Source organism: Thermobia domestica, chromosome 11 (genome assembly GCF_964235325.1).
Source record: "Thermobia domestica chromosome 11, izTheDome1.hap1.1, whole genome shotgun sequence".
Classification (NCBI taxonomy): Eukaryota; Metazoa; Arthropoda; class Insecta; order Zygentoma; family Lepismatidae; genus Thermobia; species Thermobia domestica.
In genome coordinates this window covers 7,142,001-7,159,084 of record NC_137464.1, presented here as the reverse complement: position 1 = coordinate 7,159,084, position 17,084 = coordinate 7,142,001, and the positions used below count along the sequence as shown (strand labels likewise).

The following is a 17,084-nucleotide window of genomic DNA, read 5'->3' as shown; positions in this document are numbered from 1 at the left end:
ATTTTAGTTTCAACACCAACTTGAGATACAAAATTTACCTTTTTCTGTACATCACCTTTAGTCAGAATTTTTGTAACTTTCGTATTGTCAGCTTGACCACCTAGCATAGGCACGTTAACGATTTCTCCTTCTTTTTCAACCGTAATGGAATTATCACCAAAATCTATCTTTGCCTTGGATTGTGTGAGAAAATTTCTACCCAATAAGCATTCAGTATTCAAATCAGAGACAACTAGCACACGTACGTCAAAACTAACTTTCCCTATTTCAATACATAATATTGTTTCACCTTGCACCTGTTTCTTTTTCTTACCTGAAAAATCCACCAACAGAATATGTGGAGCTGGTCGCAAGTGAGGGTGTGATATGATTGACGCTATACGTTTCCATGTCTCTAAAGACAAAATACTAACTGAAGCTCCAGAGTCACACAAGGCTACTACTGGTTGATTTAAGATCTGTACTTTTATTTCAGCTGACCTAGCTTGACTATTAAATTTCTGTTCTTCATCACTACTTTCAGATGAATCAGTGTCCCAGCTTACTACATTCACTACATTTTTTCCAATTACAACAAGCTCGCATTGCGAATCATTGAGTGCATTTTGACTTTTAGTACCAAAATTACCATTTACATTACCAACTCTGCCAACCGCACTCGCGTTGGAGAGCAACTTTAGTTTAAATGTTGGTCTTTGTTTTGAGGGAACATAACTCCTGGACTATAATACGGAAATTGTGGTGCAGATTGAGTATATGTGGGCATTGGCTGTGTTCGGTTCATACCTTCATCATGGTTACTATTTACAAAGTTCACCCTTTCGCTTTGGTTTGAATTCTCATACTCGTGATCATCTTCGTAATTACTACGATTACTACCTTGACTTTCATTGCGATCATTATCTCTTCTATAATTATTCTTACCTTTGTTCCAATGGAACTTTCTCTTATAAGGATTTCCCTTCCTTCTGGGTCCGTCAAACTTACCTTTGCCTGAATTTTTGCGGTTTTCATTACCATAATTTCCCCTTTTATTAAAATTCTCATAATTCCCTTGCACTTCATTTACCTGATTGACATGTACAGTTCTACCATGAAAGTTGTTCCTATTGTTAGCACTTCTGCTGTCATAATACAGTGTTTCAAGGTTTTGTATAGCGGTTAAAAATGAACTGAAATCTAAATTTGGGAACAATGCTAATTGTCGTCGGTAAGAGATAGGGATCAACTGTTTAATCGTATTCACAATGAAAGTATCCGGTATATTAGGTGACAAACCACGTATCTTATTGAACCTTTTGTGAACAAAATCAGTAACAGTACCATCAGTTTTTGGGTTGAATGCTTGCGATTGCAACACTGAAAGTTTACTTGCGATGACTTGTTCAGAACCAAATTGAGCTTTGAATTCTTTAGTGAAATCTTTGAATGAGCGAAAAGTACCTAATTTTGACTTGTACCACTCACGAGCGTTACCGGTAAAAATAAACCCTAGTACATCTAAGTATTGGGATTCAGGTACGTCTACTGCGTGCGCTGCAATCTTAAACTGCTCTAAAAACGAAGTTGGTGACTCATCATCTTCTAAACCTGAAAACTTAGGAAACATTTCGATGTCACCATGACGCAATATTCGCCGTTTAGCCCTTTTTACGTCACCCTTCTCTGATTTTCTTACTTTAATACGCTTCTTTAGTTTTGTTGTCTCACTATCTGTCGAGGAACTACAATCTGTTTGGTTATCACTACTAATTTCTTCCTTACTGCTGTATTTTGACTTATGGCTACTCCTATCATCACCGGATGTACTTAATCTACGCCAGTTACGTTCACTCCCCTCTCTGCTAGCATGTTCAGTCAATGAGGTTAACTTCGTTTGGGTTTCATCTACCTTAATTTCTAAACCCAACAACCTGTCACCTATCAAAGCAATATTCTGACTCATATTGACTACGTCAATACCGGGAGGGATAGTGTTCTGTGACAAAGTGTCGACCCTACTGTGCAATATTGCAACATTTCTTTCTAACTTATGAGTTGTATCGTTTAATCCCACTAGCATTTTTTCTTTATTTTCTAAATTACCTTCAATTTTATTTACTGACTTCTCGATTGCTTCAATTTTCTCAAAGGCACGGTCCGCCTTTTCTTCACATTTACCCAAATCGACCTTAATGTCCTCAAGTTCTTGATAATTTTGAACTGTTTTCCCCCATATTTTCTCACATTTGTTATTTACCCTCTCACATTTCTCGTCTATTTCTTTAGATATTTGTTCATATCTACCTACACATTCCTTTCTAATAATTTCTAATTGCACCTCAAGCTTATCGTCAATCTGCTTTTTTGTTATTTCACTGACTTCCACAATTTTATTTTCCAAAGATTCATTAATCTCAATTATTTTACTTTCTAAAGCCTCGCGTACGTTATTAGTTTGCTCACTGACCTTTTCGATTTTGTTTTCTAAAGATTCGCGTAAATTTTGAATTTCTTTATTAGAAGCAACACTTTTAGTTTCTAACGACTCGTGCAAAGTTTGCATTTCAGCTTTAATTGCTTCTAAAAGTGACTTAACGTTACTTGCATCCATTATTCACAATTATGTAAAAACACTAGATACGAGTCAGAAACTTATTTTATACCTTTACGTTTCTACACAAGAATCACTACCTTTTGCATGTACGGTGAAGGAGTTCTGTTCCTGTTTCGGAGCGCCATTTTTATGACCGGAAGGGTCTGGTTCCTGTTCGAGCTAACCATTTTTGCGACCTGCAGAATCTGATCCTTACCTGATCCCATTCAGGATAACCAATTCTTATAACTCCGCTCGATACAACTCCTGTTCGGTTCGCCTTACCTGTGATTGATTTTAGTAGTTGGCTGTAAAGGACATTCGCAATACAAATGACAAAACTATAAAGGACAGTGCGCAAACCTCCAAGTTGGATCTCGAACCAAAATACTATTTCATTGAGGTTGCGACTGCGAGTGCCCACCATCCTTGCCACGCCTGCTGGTATCAGCGGAATAAGTGCAAGTCATTAGACATAACATCCAGCATTTCAGTAGTGATTGTGCAGAAATACTGTAAAGGTAATTGCACATAAAGAAATAGATAGTATGTAAATTTTATTCGCTTAACACAGGTTTATAATACTTACGTTTACAACATTACAACATTTTGTTAGTGATTTATTTAACATGTACCAACACACCATGAGCCCAAAACTTTATTAATGTGGAATTTATCCGAAGAAATTATTATATATTTTCATTTTTTCTTTCTTTCTTTAAAGAAGATGACGCACTACGAATGCCGGCTAAAATTTATATTACGCAATGCACTAGTATTAAACACACGCCATTTCTGTATCACACTTAACTGCACTATAAATTGTTGGATTTTGGGGGGGAATCATGTAGTCGTTCTTACGAATAAGATTTCTCCATGCTTCTTGTTGTTCGTTGGATAGTCATTATTTAGCTTCCGTGGAAGTTATTACTTTTCAATTTGGAATGAAATTCACCCTTTTACTTGTATTGGTTCCTTACTCATGCCTCGTTGCTTACATGACTTCACATATTATACGCTGTCTTGGCACACGAACATAGATTTTGTGTTCATTTTATATTTATATATCTGCGCAGATTTAACTTATTCTTCTCGTTATCAAATTTATGAAATCTTAAACGATTGCGAGGGAAAACTTGGATATTCTTCTCGGGCGTCACGGTAGTAGAACCATTCAAACCGCCATAACCACTTAGAGTACTTTTCGCGGCTTTTTTGCCTCAGCGTCCGTATGTTTACGCTGAGCACGCCAGAAAAGATTTTATAAATATTCATAATAAATATCCTTCATGAGAAATACACATATCAGAGGGCGTTAAATAAGTTTACCATTAAGACGAAATAATTAAAATGTTAAAAACAGCAAAAACATTACACGATGGCATTCGGGTTTAAGGAACTATATTTTATATTATCATGACCATATTGCACCTCTTTTGTTCGGTGAACCGGAAGCACAAGTCACCATTCACAGGACTGCCAACTCATAGAAAAAGATAAAACTAGAACACAGTTTGCGTCGACGTACGGTACATGGAGCCTTATTCCAATTCAGCCAAGAAAGACGGGAAAATTTAAAATGGAATGGGAGTGAGGGGGGCTACACACTCATAGTCTGGAGTATCGTTTAGAATATATAGTTATGCAGTCTCTCTCACTATCTATGCTGCATAGAGGAAGACGTCGACTGCAGGAACGTGGACCAATGAAAATTCATTTGTTTTCGAAAGAATAGACTGAAATAGTGATATCGTCATTTCCCTTCCGTTACCATGGTGATCGCCCTGTTTTTTTCTATACAAACGCGTGAAGCGAATGGTGTATTTTAGTCTAGTACAAACAAGGATAACAGCTATAAATTTATTTACAATTATAAAATGTTTTAACGACTAAATAAAGTTGGTGGAAAAGGGTATAGAATTAAGATATGGAAATGCCTTTAAGAAACCACGAATAAAATCAAGAAAATTCCTAAAGAAAAACTAATATATAAGGAACTTATTTCTAAAAGCGAGAGATCTCTAAGCGAAAAAGTAGAAATCAAGTAATTAATGTAAACGTCATTATCATGTAATCCATCTTAAGAACCAATTATACACAATATAAACTCCCTAACGTGCAGATTGACTAATTGTCGGCACAAGGAAAACTAAAAATATACGATTTTTAAAAAATAAAAAATCTTTTAGAACAATGTTAATTCTATTGGGACTTTACTTTTCTTATGTCCATTCTTGGTAATGGAAGTGCATAATATTAATGTCTATAATATTACAAATGAAAGGGGGGAAGCAAGCCTTTGGAAATTTTCAATCCGGACGAAAGTGGATATAGATAAGATCTTTCTTTATATTCCCTACCAACTTTTTTAAGCATCTAGAAAGAGTACAATAAGAAAACATCCAATTATGAATGAATATATTCTATTCTAGGATATATTCTAAACAACTGTTACACACGTTATATATCACGAACAGGACAGGATTATTAGAACAGAACTAATATTAAATCCTTTTTAGTTGAATTTCCCATGTTCTCATAAGACAAAACTGACTGTTATAAGGCTCATAAAAAAAAGTGAGCTACATTAAATGATATTAGACTGAGCTTCTTATCGAGATAACACTTTAACCGAAACATTGGTCTCTGAGACCCAGTGGCATATTTTAAAAGACAATGGTGCCCCCCCCCTTCCTGGTTGCTCGTGGAAGTTCATTTGGTTCTTTTATTTTATACTTTCATATGCCATGTATATACATTTTTTAAAAACCTTAAATACATTTCAAAGTAAATAAAATACAAAATTGACTTATGGGTCTCTGAGACATTGTGTTTGTATAACGTTTCTGAAACTCATGTTTTGGTTAAAGTGATAATAAAATTGTCATTAACAACAAAACTGAAAGATTTTTCTATAGTTACCACAAATCATAGTAAGAGCAGTTCTGCAGTTTCAAATTTGTGCTGTCACTCTACTTTATTTTTCTACTACAAATACGCCATTTGCTCTTTTATTAATATTACTTTACGATTCGTTTCATCTAGGGATGTAATGAGGCGTATACCCACTTAATATTTTTACAGCTCAACGTATATTCACTTTAAGTTTACGCCGCCCTTAAATTTTTGCTCCCCCCTAATATTTTCACGGTAGGCTTGCAAATGAACTATATATGGTGATGAACTATAATATGGTTGGACCGGACCCCCCTACATTTTTGGGCTCGCTACCGGCCTGAAATGAGCCCATTTTTGAAAACAGTCAAGCATATACTTAACAAAAATTTCAATATTCCGTCATTGGATTTGTCCAACACCTTTCGCTTTCTTCTAACTGCTCTAGTTTACTTCATCTTCTCATTAATTTGTTTCTCTTTTCCATTCAAGATCCGTTGTTTTTCAAGCATCTCTTTGTAGCGCACAAGAGTTTCGGGTTAGGGGGTCTTTCCGTAACGCTTTGCATCAACAGCACGCAAAATCTGCGTTTTATTTTGCGGCAGTAGGGATAACAATTACAATTGATTTGTGCATGGTTTGCGTTGCGCTCCGCAATATTTGTGAAGTCTTGTACGAAACAATGCCTTTGGAATGCCTGAATAATAATAATAATGTTTAATCACTACAGAAAAAATTGAAAATAACTTTCTTCTGAATGAATTCCTACATCAAATATTCCTTTTTCCGAATTCCCGCTTTAATCTTAACGATTAGAAAATAGTTTTAGGTACTACTACCATCCACATGCTACCTTAGACACCCGGAAATTGAAGCCAGTGTGAATCAACATTCTTTACATATAGCGGCCAAAATGAGGATTAAAAATTGAACATCCAGACGTCTTGCGTATCATTTGCCATCATTAATTGATATTACTAGATGCACTTATGTTAACCCTCCATAGCCCGGGTAAGTCAATTGTAACATCAAGGCACGCGGAGTCTCACTCTGCAATATTTATTTATTTTATTTTAATGTGTATTTTTGTTTTGAAGCGATATTAAAATGTTTAATATTTTCTTTGCAATATTTTTGACAACTGCCCTCGTATATTTTACAGAACAAATTCCTTTAACAGTTCTAAGAAAACTATTTTTTTTTTTCTATAGGCGGAGTGTAACTCCGTGGCGTGTGCTACGACGGGTTAACGCAACAGGCAGTGACTACCTGTATAATTCGTTTCATAACTAAATTCCCATCCTTTCGTCACATTCGAATTCCGTATAATTTTTGCTTTTCTTGTAAGCTGGACATCGTATACGGAGCTACTCGAATGAAAGAAGTATCGGACTTGGAGGTTTTGTGACAGAAACCAGAGTTGCCAGACTTCGGGTACCGCCCTGAGTTCTCGAGTTTGAAATACATTCTACGCGGAAACGAGCTAAATCTAAGGATTTGAATATTAAATTACCTAATATTTGAATATTAAATTATCTATGTCGTTTATAAACTGTAATATATTTTGTACTTAATTGTTAATTATTTACAAGGATTATATTGTAAGGAAACATTAGATTTAAATTCATTTCATTATTGTGTCTGCATTATTGCTTGGCATTATTATTATTTTTACTTAATAATTCAACAGATGTGGGGGTGAAATTTAAAATGTTTCAATGGAAACGAAGTGTACAGTAAATTCCCTGTTTATAGGGAGGATAGTAATATAATTGATGTAAATTATAGAATTCGTTCTTCGATAGAGTATATGCAGTATAATCTCACCAGGGACGTAGTGTCCATTAAGGCTATAAGGCTTAGCCTATCCATTTATTTATACATCAGCCTGAAATGTTGCTTTTGGACATTGATACAATTAATTTTATTAAAATTGATTTATTTTATAAAACGCTGCTTAAACATCAAGCGAATTGAAGCGAAGCTTCTGCAAGAACGCATTGAAGGCTATCGGCCGCTAGCCTTTCGGGTGTTCGGGGAAACAAAAGCGACAGGACGCGGTCTTGTAAGAAACTACAGAACAGAGACTATGAAAAATTTAGAAGCTCGCATCAGTAACAAGTTTTGACCAAAAAGAGAGAGAGAGGATAAAAATATTATGTTGTTATGAACAATATGAATATATCAGGGACCTTATTGCGTACTGGTTTGCGTTATCACAGCGTAAAATTTGCATTTTAGTTGTTGATAATTGCAATAGCAGTTATAATTGCTTGTTGTATTTTTTTTACATTTGTTACATTCTTTAAATAATTGATTGGAATTTTTTAGTAATCTGTTGACTGTCTAATAAATTGGAACCGTATATGTAAGGAGAGTATGAAGCAGAACCACTCTTATACTATTTCTTGCATTATATGATGAACATGTTGCATGAATTAGCATTTTTCTATCAAGCATTACAGCCAGGTCCGTAGTTAGAACAATAAGACGTGATCGCTTTAATAAGAGCGGGATCGTTTTTGTGTGTGTGTGTGTGTGGGAGGGGAGAAGGGGTAACTTGAATTCACTTTACATTCATTTATACATACAACAAACAATTGCAAGTTTGAGGAGACTGGGCCCCACCTAGCCACCCTCTAGCTACGAATCTAATTTCAGCCTACCCATTTCAAAACTTCACGCTACGTTACTGAATCTCACATCAATCAGTACTGCACATGTTGGACAAATGTTTCGTGAAATTAAGCTTTATGATCAGATAATAGAAACAAAATGACAATGTTAAGTTTCTTCTCCAGCAGAAAGGAGCTATTAAGAAAGAAAAAAAAAAAAAAAAGCTCCTACAATCATGAATGTATTATATTATTTTTAGTTCGTTGGTATAGGGTGATTAATCGGGTTTTAAAGTGAAGTATGTCAAAAATTATTAATGTGCTAACGATTCAACGGTAAAGAACACACTTGAAAGTTTAATTTCTTATATTCGTAATCTTGACCAGTGGCGACATATAGTAGCACAAACCGTTTGCAAAGTGGCGTTTATGCAGAGAAAGCATTCTTTTTTGGAATGTGAGTGTGTTTTTCCGTTGTTGCCGTATAACGTGCATTATGTAGACAGTTAGAAAGCGCATCACCAGGCTACCAAATCATTCTGAAATGATACCGACAGTTTAAGGGCATTGGCTGCCCATGTGAAAGACCTGAACGAAGAATTTCCACACCATTGAATTGGGTGATGTACTGAAAAGATAACAACGCTTTCCCCATGGCTTCCTGAATCTCTTGATCTGACAGTTCATTTTTTTTTTCTTTAGGGACATGTCAAAGTGACTCCACTACTAATAACTTTGGGTAAGCACCAGGATCGTATTACAGCTGCATTTACGACCATTAGTAGCGAATATGCTAGAGCGCGTGTGGGGTGAACTAGACTATGTGGATGTAGCCGTGTGATGAAGGGAAGCTACATCAAACATTAGTGATAGTGGCCCTTATGCAGAGTCGTTCAGACGTGTGATTATTGCCATACTAAAGAGTTCGAATAACATGTTTCCTAAAGTAGACAGTCCTTTAGTATGGCGCTAATCGTACGTCAGAACGACTGTGCATAAGGCCCAGTAAGTCTGAAACTTGGATAGCTTCTGTATATTTTCGTTATTGTATGTCTACATTTTTTAATACTGCTCTTTCAAACCCGATGAATCACTTATAATCATCAGTAAAGCTAACCTGAATGTTTCTTTTTCATGTGACTTTTAGCCTATATCTCAAGTATTTCCCGCGGATACTCTTCTTGGAAGCTTAGGATTATGACTTCTATGGAGGTCTTCACACAGTTTTCTTTTCTTTTTAGTAACAGTAGCATGTACGGTATATATACAATTTGTTCAATATATTTTTGTTAGCGCACTAACACCTAAAACCAACTTGGTTCCATATATATATATATTTTTTTTTTAATTTAGTCTTGTAATCTACGTTGCATGTACGTGTTTCAACGATGTAAAGTTTTAACTTTTATATATAATGTTGCCAAACCAAACACTGTTGCCAGTTAATGCAAAAATTCAACCTTTAATCTGTAACTATTATGTATGACCTAAAAAATGTATAATAAAGTATTCACAATCTTAAATTTTTCTTTGTATCGATGTAGTTAATAATAATTGTATCGCAGTTCTTCTCAAGGTGTTTCTTTTTCAAAATATTAGTAGTGGGCCGATGTAACACTTCTACGCTTTGATCTGACTGTTTTATAGATTGAGTTAGCTTTTTTATTCTCACAGGACCTTAACGTGTTCTTTTAATCTTGTGCTAAAGTTCCTTTTGGTCATTCCAATATCGGAAACGTCACAAGATCAAAGAAATGTGATAAATGCCACTTAGGCTTTTATTATTATTATCCACGAAATCATTTCTATAATAAAGATCTTTCCATATTTCTAGAAGGATTAAAATTAACTTTATAATTCTGTCTTTTTGCTATTTTCTTTAATTTATATAATATCCCTGGACACATTTATAATCACCCAGTATAGTTTGTTTAGTAGTTAGTAAGAGCGGCTATAACTGTCAGAAGTAATGATGGTAATCACATGCAAAAAAAAAATCTTCAGTTTTAAATTTGTATCCCCATTACACAAACGCTGCTTGTCTCTGGACTTCCATTAGTTCATTTTGGCGACTCTAATAGGGAGTTTAGTTCTTGTGATAATGATAAAATTAAACTCATTTCTTCTCAATCCACTGAAAAGCATGACATCAATTCAAAAATTACATTATACACACAGCAAAAGTCTAAAATAATGCAAACATTTACACAAGAGAAAGGTCTGGAAACTTTAGAATAAACACTACACTATAGAGTTGAAAGTTTTATATTTTTTATTTATTAATGTGCAATTTTACAGACAAATCCTCGACTGCAATGTATATTTTACCAAAAAAAAATTAGTAAGATTAATAGTCTATGAGCAAATTCTTGTAAACAATTAGGCCCGCCTTTTTTGGTTTTAAACCTACATTCGAGACCTTAATAAGGCACTATGAATTTGTAATTTAGAAATTATACCATTATTTGAGCAAGTAAACTTAGCACACACGGATAATAATCGTATTCTGAGGAAAGTATATCACATCGAGACAAGACAACAATTGTAAAAAGAATAGAAACTGCATTTAACACACATTTCGATGTTTCAAACAACGTAAATGAGAGTCGAGACGACCAGAGTTGAAAACTAACAGATACGAGCTATACGGAAATTACCACGTTTACCTGTCAACATAACGCGCGTATTGTCACAGCGTCGACATGCACGTTTAAAATCAAACAATATCAAAATTGGTAACAGCTTACAAATATTCATAATGACTGCGTAAGCAGGTCAATCAGAAGTATATCTGGTAAACTTCTGACATTAAAAGCGTCACAATTAAGAAACATACAGTATTTCACCAGATAATCCTACACTAGTGATAATTAAAAAAAAAAAAGAAAAAAAATCCGAGATTTTTTTTTTTTTAAATATAGAATCTTGAGTATATCATTCCAACTAATGTAATACGAAAGCTGTGTCGTTGAGGTTATCTGTATATAGTCACAATAACACGATTCACAAGAAAAACAAATGTTTTAATAACCAGCTCCTTTCATGGGGTTCACCTTTCATTGAGAGCCTGACTTACTAAAATAATACAAAATTTACCATTTTTCTTTTGCTTGTTTTTCTGAAGTGAAAGGAGATAATGAAATGCAACTTATCACAATCATAGATAATCTTATTTTACAACAGAAAATATGAACCGCAAGAATTTTCAGTGTTGCCATCCATAGAAATTACAATGTTGCCAGAATAACATTTACTGCAAAATCAAAGTTAAGGCAGACTAGAGGAACGAACTCAATTGCATTTGATTAAGTATCGTGTTGTCTTGGTACCCTGTGAACTACTTTTTAAATAATAGTTCTATTTAGTTTGTAATTAACAAAATAGTTTTAATATACAGTTATTAAAATTAAATAATTTCACTAACATGTTATCTGTTAAAGAGCTCAACTCTGGTCGTCCCGACTGCTGAACTTTTCTATCTACACTTCAATAATTTTTAATCTAGAAAGTATCATACCCCCTCCCCAAAAAAGAAAAAATAAAATAAAAACGAGTGGTGGATGAATAAAAATATTCACTTGAATGATAGGGGGAAACTTGACTTATTCAACTACATAGTTAGTTCTGTACAACTCTGTTAAGATGCTGGTAATAAAATAATATAAATATTGAGGTATTATAGATTTGTAGCAAATATTATAAACTTTAAGCTTTGAGTTTTCTCTGAAAAATAAAATAAACACACGTAAATTACCAAAAGTTTAAAACTGAATTTTAATAATTATCGTTAAATTATAAAAATTCAATTTCAAATTACATATAAGTTAATTTTAGTGATGGAGAATATAAGTTAATTTTATTTGTAAGAGACAACGGGGGAAAAAATGAATAAGATACGATTCCATGAAAAAAAAAAAAAATGAAATTCTCTGATACTAACTGCACTATTCATATTCAGAGAGAAAACAAAAAAAATTTGGTTCGAAAAGCGTGATACAGCGTGCGTAGGAACAATAATGAAATACGAATTTAGAAAACTCGAAATGTGATAGGTCTCCATCTTTCTAAACATACTAAAATACACACGGTATTTCAAAACAACACCCACAACGTTCATTAGGTAATTCCTGACACCAAGATAAGATAAAAAGTATAGACCAATATGGGTGCACAAATGCTTCCTTTCGGAGTTATACGCTGCAAGCATGAACTTTAAAAATCCATAGTTCCAATATTATGGGACCTACCGTAGTCGGGTCAAGACTTCACTTAGGAACTAATAAGTGCCCTATTGAAAAATCTAGGTTTCTGAATCCTAAGGTACTCACGAAACAATTTTTATAGAGAGAGTTTTGAAACATGTGTTTTTGAATATCGCACATATTAGTTCCTTAGTGAAGTTTTGACTCGACTACGGTAGAGCCCATAGTTTTGGAGCTATGGACCTTTCAATTTCTTTTCTTTTCTTTTTTTTTTTTTCGTATTTTCTGCAGCCTATAACTCCGAAAGGAAGCATTTGTGCACCTAGGTTAGTCTATACTTTTTGTCTTATTTTGGTGCCAGAAATCACCTCCCAAACGTTGTCGGTGTTGTTTTGAAACACCCTGTATACAAGTATCGAATTCATGTTATATTTGATAATTTCACCAAATATACAAATAAATGACAGAACTATCATTTTCAGACCTTTTCTTTTCGTCAGAACTTTTTCCCAGGTTTCTCTTAATATTGAGTTTGTTTACAATGAATTACATTTCAGTGGTTTTGTCAAGTTTCATATTATCATTTTAATATTTCTTACTTTTCTGAACAAACTGTCTTTGTCCTTTCACTGTCGAAGACGGCCGCCACTGTAAGATACTTTCATTACTTGTAGATTTTTTTCTTCTTTGTTTTGGAACTACAGTGGAGTTCCGATTATCCGAGTTAATGTGGACGGGATCGAATGCGGATAAGCAAAAGCTCTGTTAATACGGGAAAACATAGACATTTTTGTACAGTATTTATTATTGTTGTTCACTGATTATTTCTCTTTATTAGATTATTTATTATTACTGTCTTTATTATTTTCATTGGACATACAGTACAGTATAGACACACGTACAAAAGGAGTTAGCTATAATACAATAAAGAAAATGCACCTTCGTTATTAATAAATACATAAGTAAAACACAATAGAAATAAGGTACTGTTTAGCATACATACTTCTTTTAAAAAGTCTTTTATAATCTTCTGCTTTAGTACATGCTGCCTCGGTTTCGGCAGCTATATTGCATAGACGTCGCAACATCATGTCAGCTAATGTCGTGGGGAAGGGAGGGGAGTCGTTATTTTTACACCAGTTTCTTCTTGCTTATATTTTCTTTTTGCTTTGTTGCTAAAAAAAAAAAAAAAAAAAAAAAAAAAAAAAAAAACAAGACTCTGCTTATCGTTTTAACCAAACTAGTTTTTAATTTTGTTTGGATTAAACTCGGATAATATGGAATCTCGGTTAATCGAAACTCGGATAATCGGGAACTCCACTGTATATAATTTTTTTTACCTTCAATTTCATTTTACTTTTTTTTCTTTCTTTCTTCTTCCATTCATTCAAGGTATAACTGAAACCATTGTGTTTACGCATAAAATGGTTAGACACGTATAAAGAAATACAACAATATGCATTCTTGTACTGTAATATTTGTATACGTACTAAGTAAGATAACAAGACCAAATTGAGAGTTTTCTATTTTAGAAACGACTCTGAGTGTCCTTCTTTAAAAAAAAAAAAAAAAGTTTGCCTGCTCCTTATCATCATCACGAATTAACATATACATTAACTTTTTACATAAAAATATTCTTAAAATGTTTGTAATGTTCCTCTTTAAACTTATGCTATAAACAAGACAAAAAGAAGAAATAACACAAAATAATCTTAAGTGATAACACACACACACATGTGCTCTTGTGCAGTCTACTAGATAACACGCATGAGCCTGAGTTCGATTCCCGGTGGTGGTTTGGATCCCACTTTTTTTTTTAAACAAGTAAATCTCATCTCATATAGCCCCAGTGCTGAAAGGAAGTTAACTCCCATGGACCAATCAATCAAAACGCACACAGATCCTAAATTCTGTTAGGTGCTTGGTATACAGTTGAGTGTCCCTTTTCAACATTGAGGCTATACACAAAAGGGTTTCATAAGTAACTTAGTTCGCATATTAACTCTCTCATCTCTCTCTAAATGTAATCGTAAAGTTTCATTTCTATGAATAAATAATCTGTGGTCTTAAGTAATTCTAACAGTAATTTGCTGTTCGACAGTTGCTTTCCAGTAACAGTGGAAAATGTGATTCAATTCTTTTTTCTGGAAAAAGAAAACAGTGAGGATGTTTTACGAGAGGATTCTACCTACATTGGGTGACATGTCCTTTCTATGAAACTGTTCGACTTTGTGCAGATGAAGTTAAGCATGGCAGAACAAAGATTGAAAATGCACCACGTTCTGGAGTCCCGAAATCATCGATGAAGTCCATGACTTGGTTATAGGTGACAGACAACTGTAAGTACACGAGTTACCAGAAGACACAGACATCTCAACTTAGCAGGTTCATTTTATTTTGAATAATCAATTGTACATGAAAGAACTTTGTGCAAGATGGGTCCGCGTTTACTCATTCCACAGCAAAGAAAAAGCCATGTCGCTCAGAATTGAACTCCTTCCGCATTCTACCTATTCACCAAATCTAACTCCCTCAGACTATCATATATTCTTGAAATCCAAAACTTTTCTCGAAGGGATCGCGAAGCTGAAGAAACATGGAGACAAGTCCATTGCACTTCGAGGGTACTATGACGAAAAATAAAGCACGAGGGTCGGAGCATAATCAGGCCTGACACGCATGCCAAGGCCACTGTGCGGGAATCCCGCTGCACAATTTGAGGTCAGTCGGAGCAACGCAAGGACGTCAGCAGAGTGCTTGTGTTACACAGCGTAGCGAATGTTTGCCAGATGCAGCTGTCACAAGACCTGTTGAACTTCTTTGAGGAAGATCAGGACAAATTCCTGGCTCAACTGTTGACAGGGGACGAAACCTGGATCCACCATTGGGATCCTTAGAACAAGCAGGAGTCCATCCAGGTCCCCCAACAAGGTCCAACAGGCTGTTTCCCAGTGGTTTTTCAGGCCATGACAAAGATTATTTTTCTCTGGAATTTCTTCGCTGCCTACAAAGTGGTAACGGTGCATAGACCTCCATGGGAACTACATCGAAAAACTGTGATGACCAGGTGAGCCTATCTACATTCCTTCCTGTCTAGGTAGATAAACGTCCCTCGTACATTAAAAAACTTAAATTGTTTTCTTCAATATTAAACCATCCTCGTACAACGTGGGATCCGTACCACATGAGCTCCCACCAAGAATCGAACTCGGCGTCATGAAGATGCTCTCCAAAATTCTGAACACAACAGTGAAAATAACGTATTAATATAAAAACTGGATTTACGGGTACAGTGTCATATTATGTGTGTACTTCTGTTTTTAAAATATGTGTCGAAACTATTTGACATGCACACTAACATCAAATTTATATAAGAATATAACAAACTGAAACAAAAATAAAATGAATATTTAAGCTCTGACTTTTTTACAGTGAATATATTGAAAGATAAAAATATCTTGCGTACAACTTGCTTACTTTCAAAATTTTACAATAAAGTGTCTTTATTAAAATTTATTTTTACCGTACTATACTACACATATCTATATAAATGAATATATTTCTACAAAAATAAGTTTTAATTCAACTTTCTTTAATACAAAATTGCTCACCTAAAATTTAAAAAAGAAAATTATAAATGTATAGAGTCTTGTTTTTTGGAGAATTAAAAAGGCACCACAATTCACGATGTTTTCACATATTATATATATATTTATTACTTTTTCTTCACAATAAGTGCATTCTACCTTTCTGCTATACACAATGTCTACAAAAAGTACCGTCTGCAAAAATGTCTTTGTGACTCATTTTTTAAGTCTCCACTCATTCTGAGTCTTTGGTTTTCCACAATACAAGATATGTTGATTCAACTACCTTCCTTAGAATTGCCTATGACCAATGTCTCGAGGTATTTTTCAATCGCTTGAAAATAATCTACTAAGAACATAGGACCATGGGAAATTGTTTTGATCAGGTTCTTAATATCAGACTCTCTGGAAAGAAAGAATGAAAAAAATAAATGAAAATGAGTGGTCAAGTTTCTTCAGAGTTTTCTATATTTCATAGCTCAAAATACAAATTAGAACAAAGAAGAATTTTAGGAATGATTAAAAAAAAAGCATCAAAAGATTGCCAATAATTAGTTTTTGGATCAGCGGCCACAAAATTTTTGAACGACCCCTAGTTTCTTTTTAAACGGAATAAGTTCGCCATACTGAGTTAAGTGATAGTTTGGGTTTGGTTACATTACGAAGTGTGATTGGAAAGTTTTTAAGACTGGGCTTGTAATTTAAAAATGGCAGTACTTACCGGCTATTGCGATGGATCTCCTTCAAAGTAGTCCCTTGCTGAATGAACACACCGATTCCAACAGTGTTTCTACTTCTGGAAGCATTCCTGAAAATTATTTTCCGTGATGGTGTGAAGCATTCTCTCCGTATTTACTTGAATGTCCTCAATTGAGTCAAATCTCTTCCCTTTCAATGACAATTTTAATTTAGGAAAGAGGAAGAAGTCGGCTGAGGCCAAATCTGGGGAATACGAGAGTTGTGGAAGCAAAGGAATGTTGAATTTGGCCAAAAAATTCCTGGATCGAGAACGCACAATGCGCTGGTGCATTGTCGTGGTGGAGAATCTAATTCTTTTCTTTCCAGAGGGCAGGTCTTTTTCGCCGCACATTTTCGCGCAAACGCTGAAGGACACTTTTGTAGTATTCCTGGTTGACTGTCTGCCCCCTAGGGGCAAATTCATGATGCACGATACCCTTAAAATCAAAAAACCCACCAACATTGTCTTCAC

General features: G+C 34.5%; 1 protein-coding gene across 1 annotated transcript in view; it reads right to left on the bottom strand.

Moving 5' to 3' along the window:
- Positions 1-10,334: 10,334 nt before the first annotated feature.
- The window catches only part of LOC145663854 (uncharacterized), a gene marked incomplete in the record, with an annotated part of 87,617 nt that continues 80,867 nt past the window's right edge, over positions 10,335-17,084 (bottom strand). The window contains 1 exon segment of the mRNA XM_081729980.1: positions 10,335-16,279. Coding sequence (XP_081586106.1) covers positions 16,153-16,279 — 127 coding nt within the window.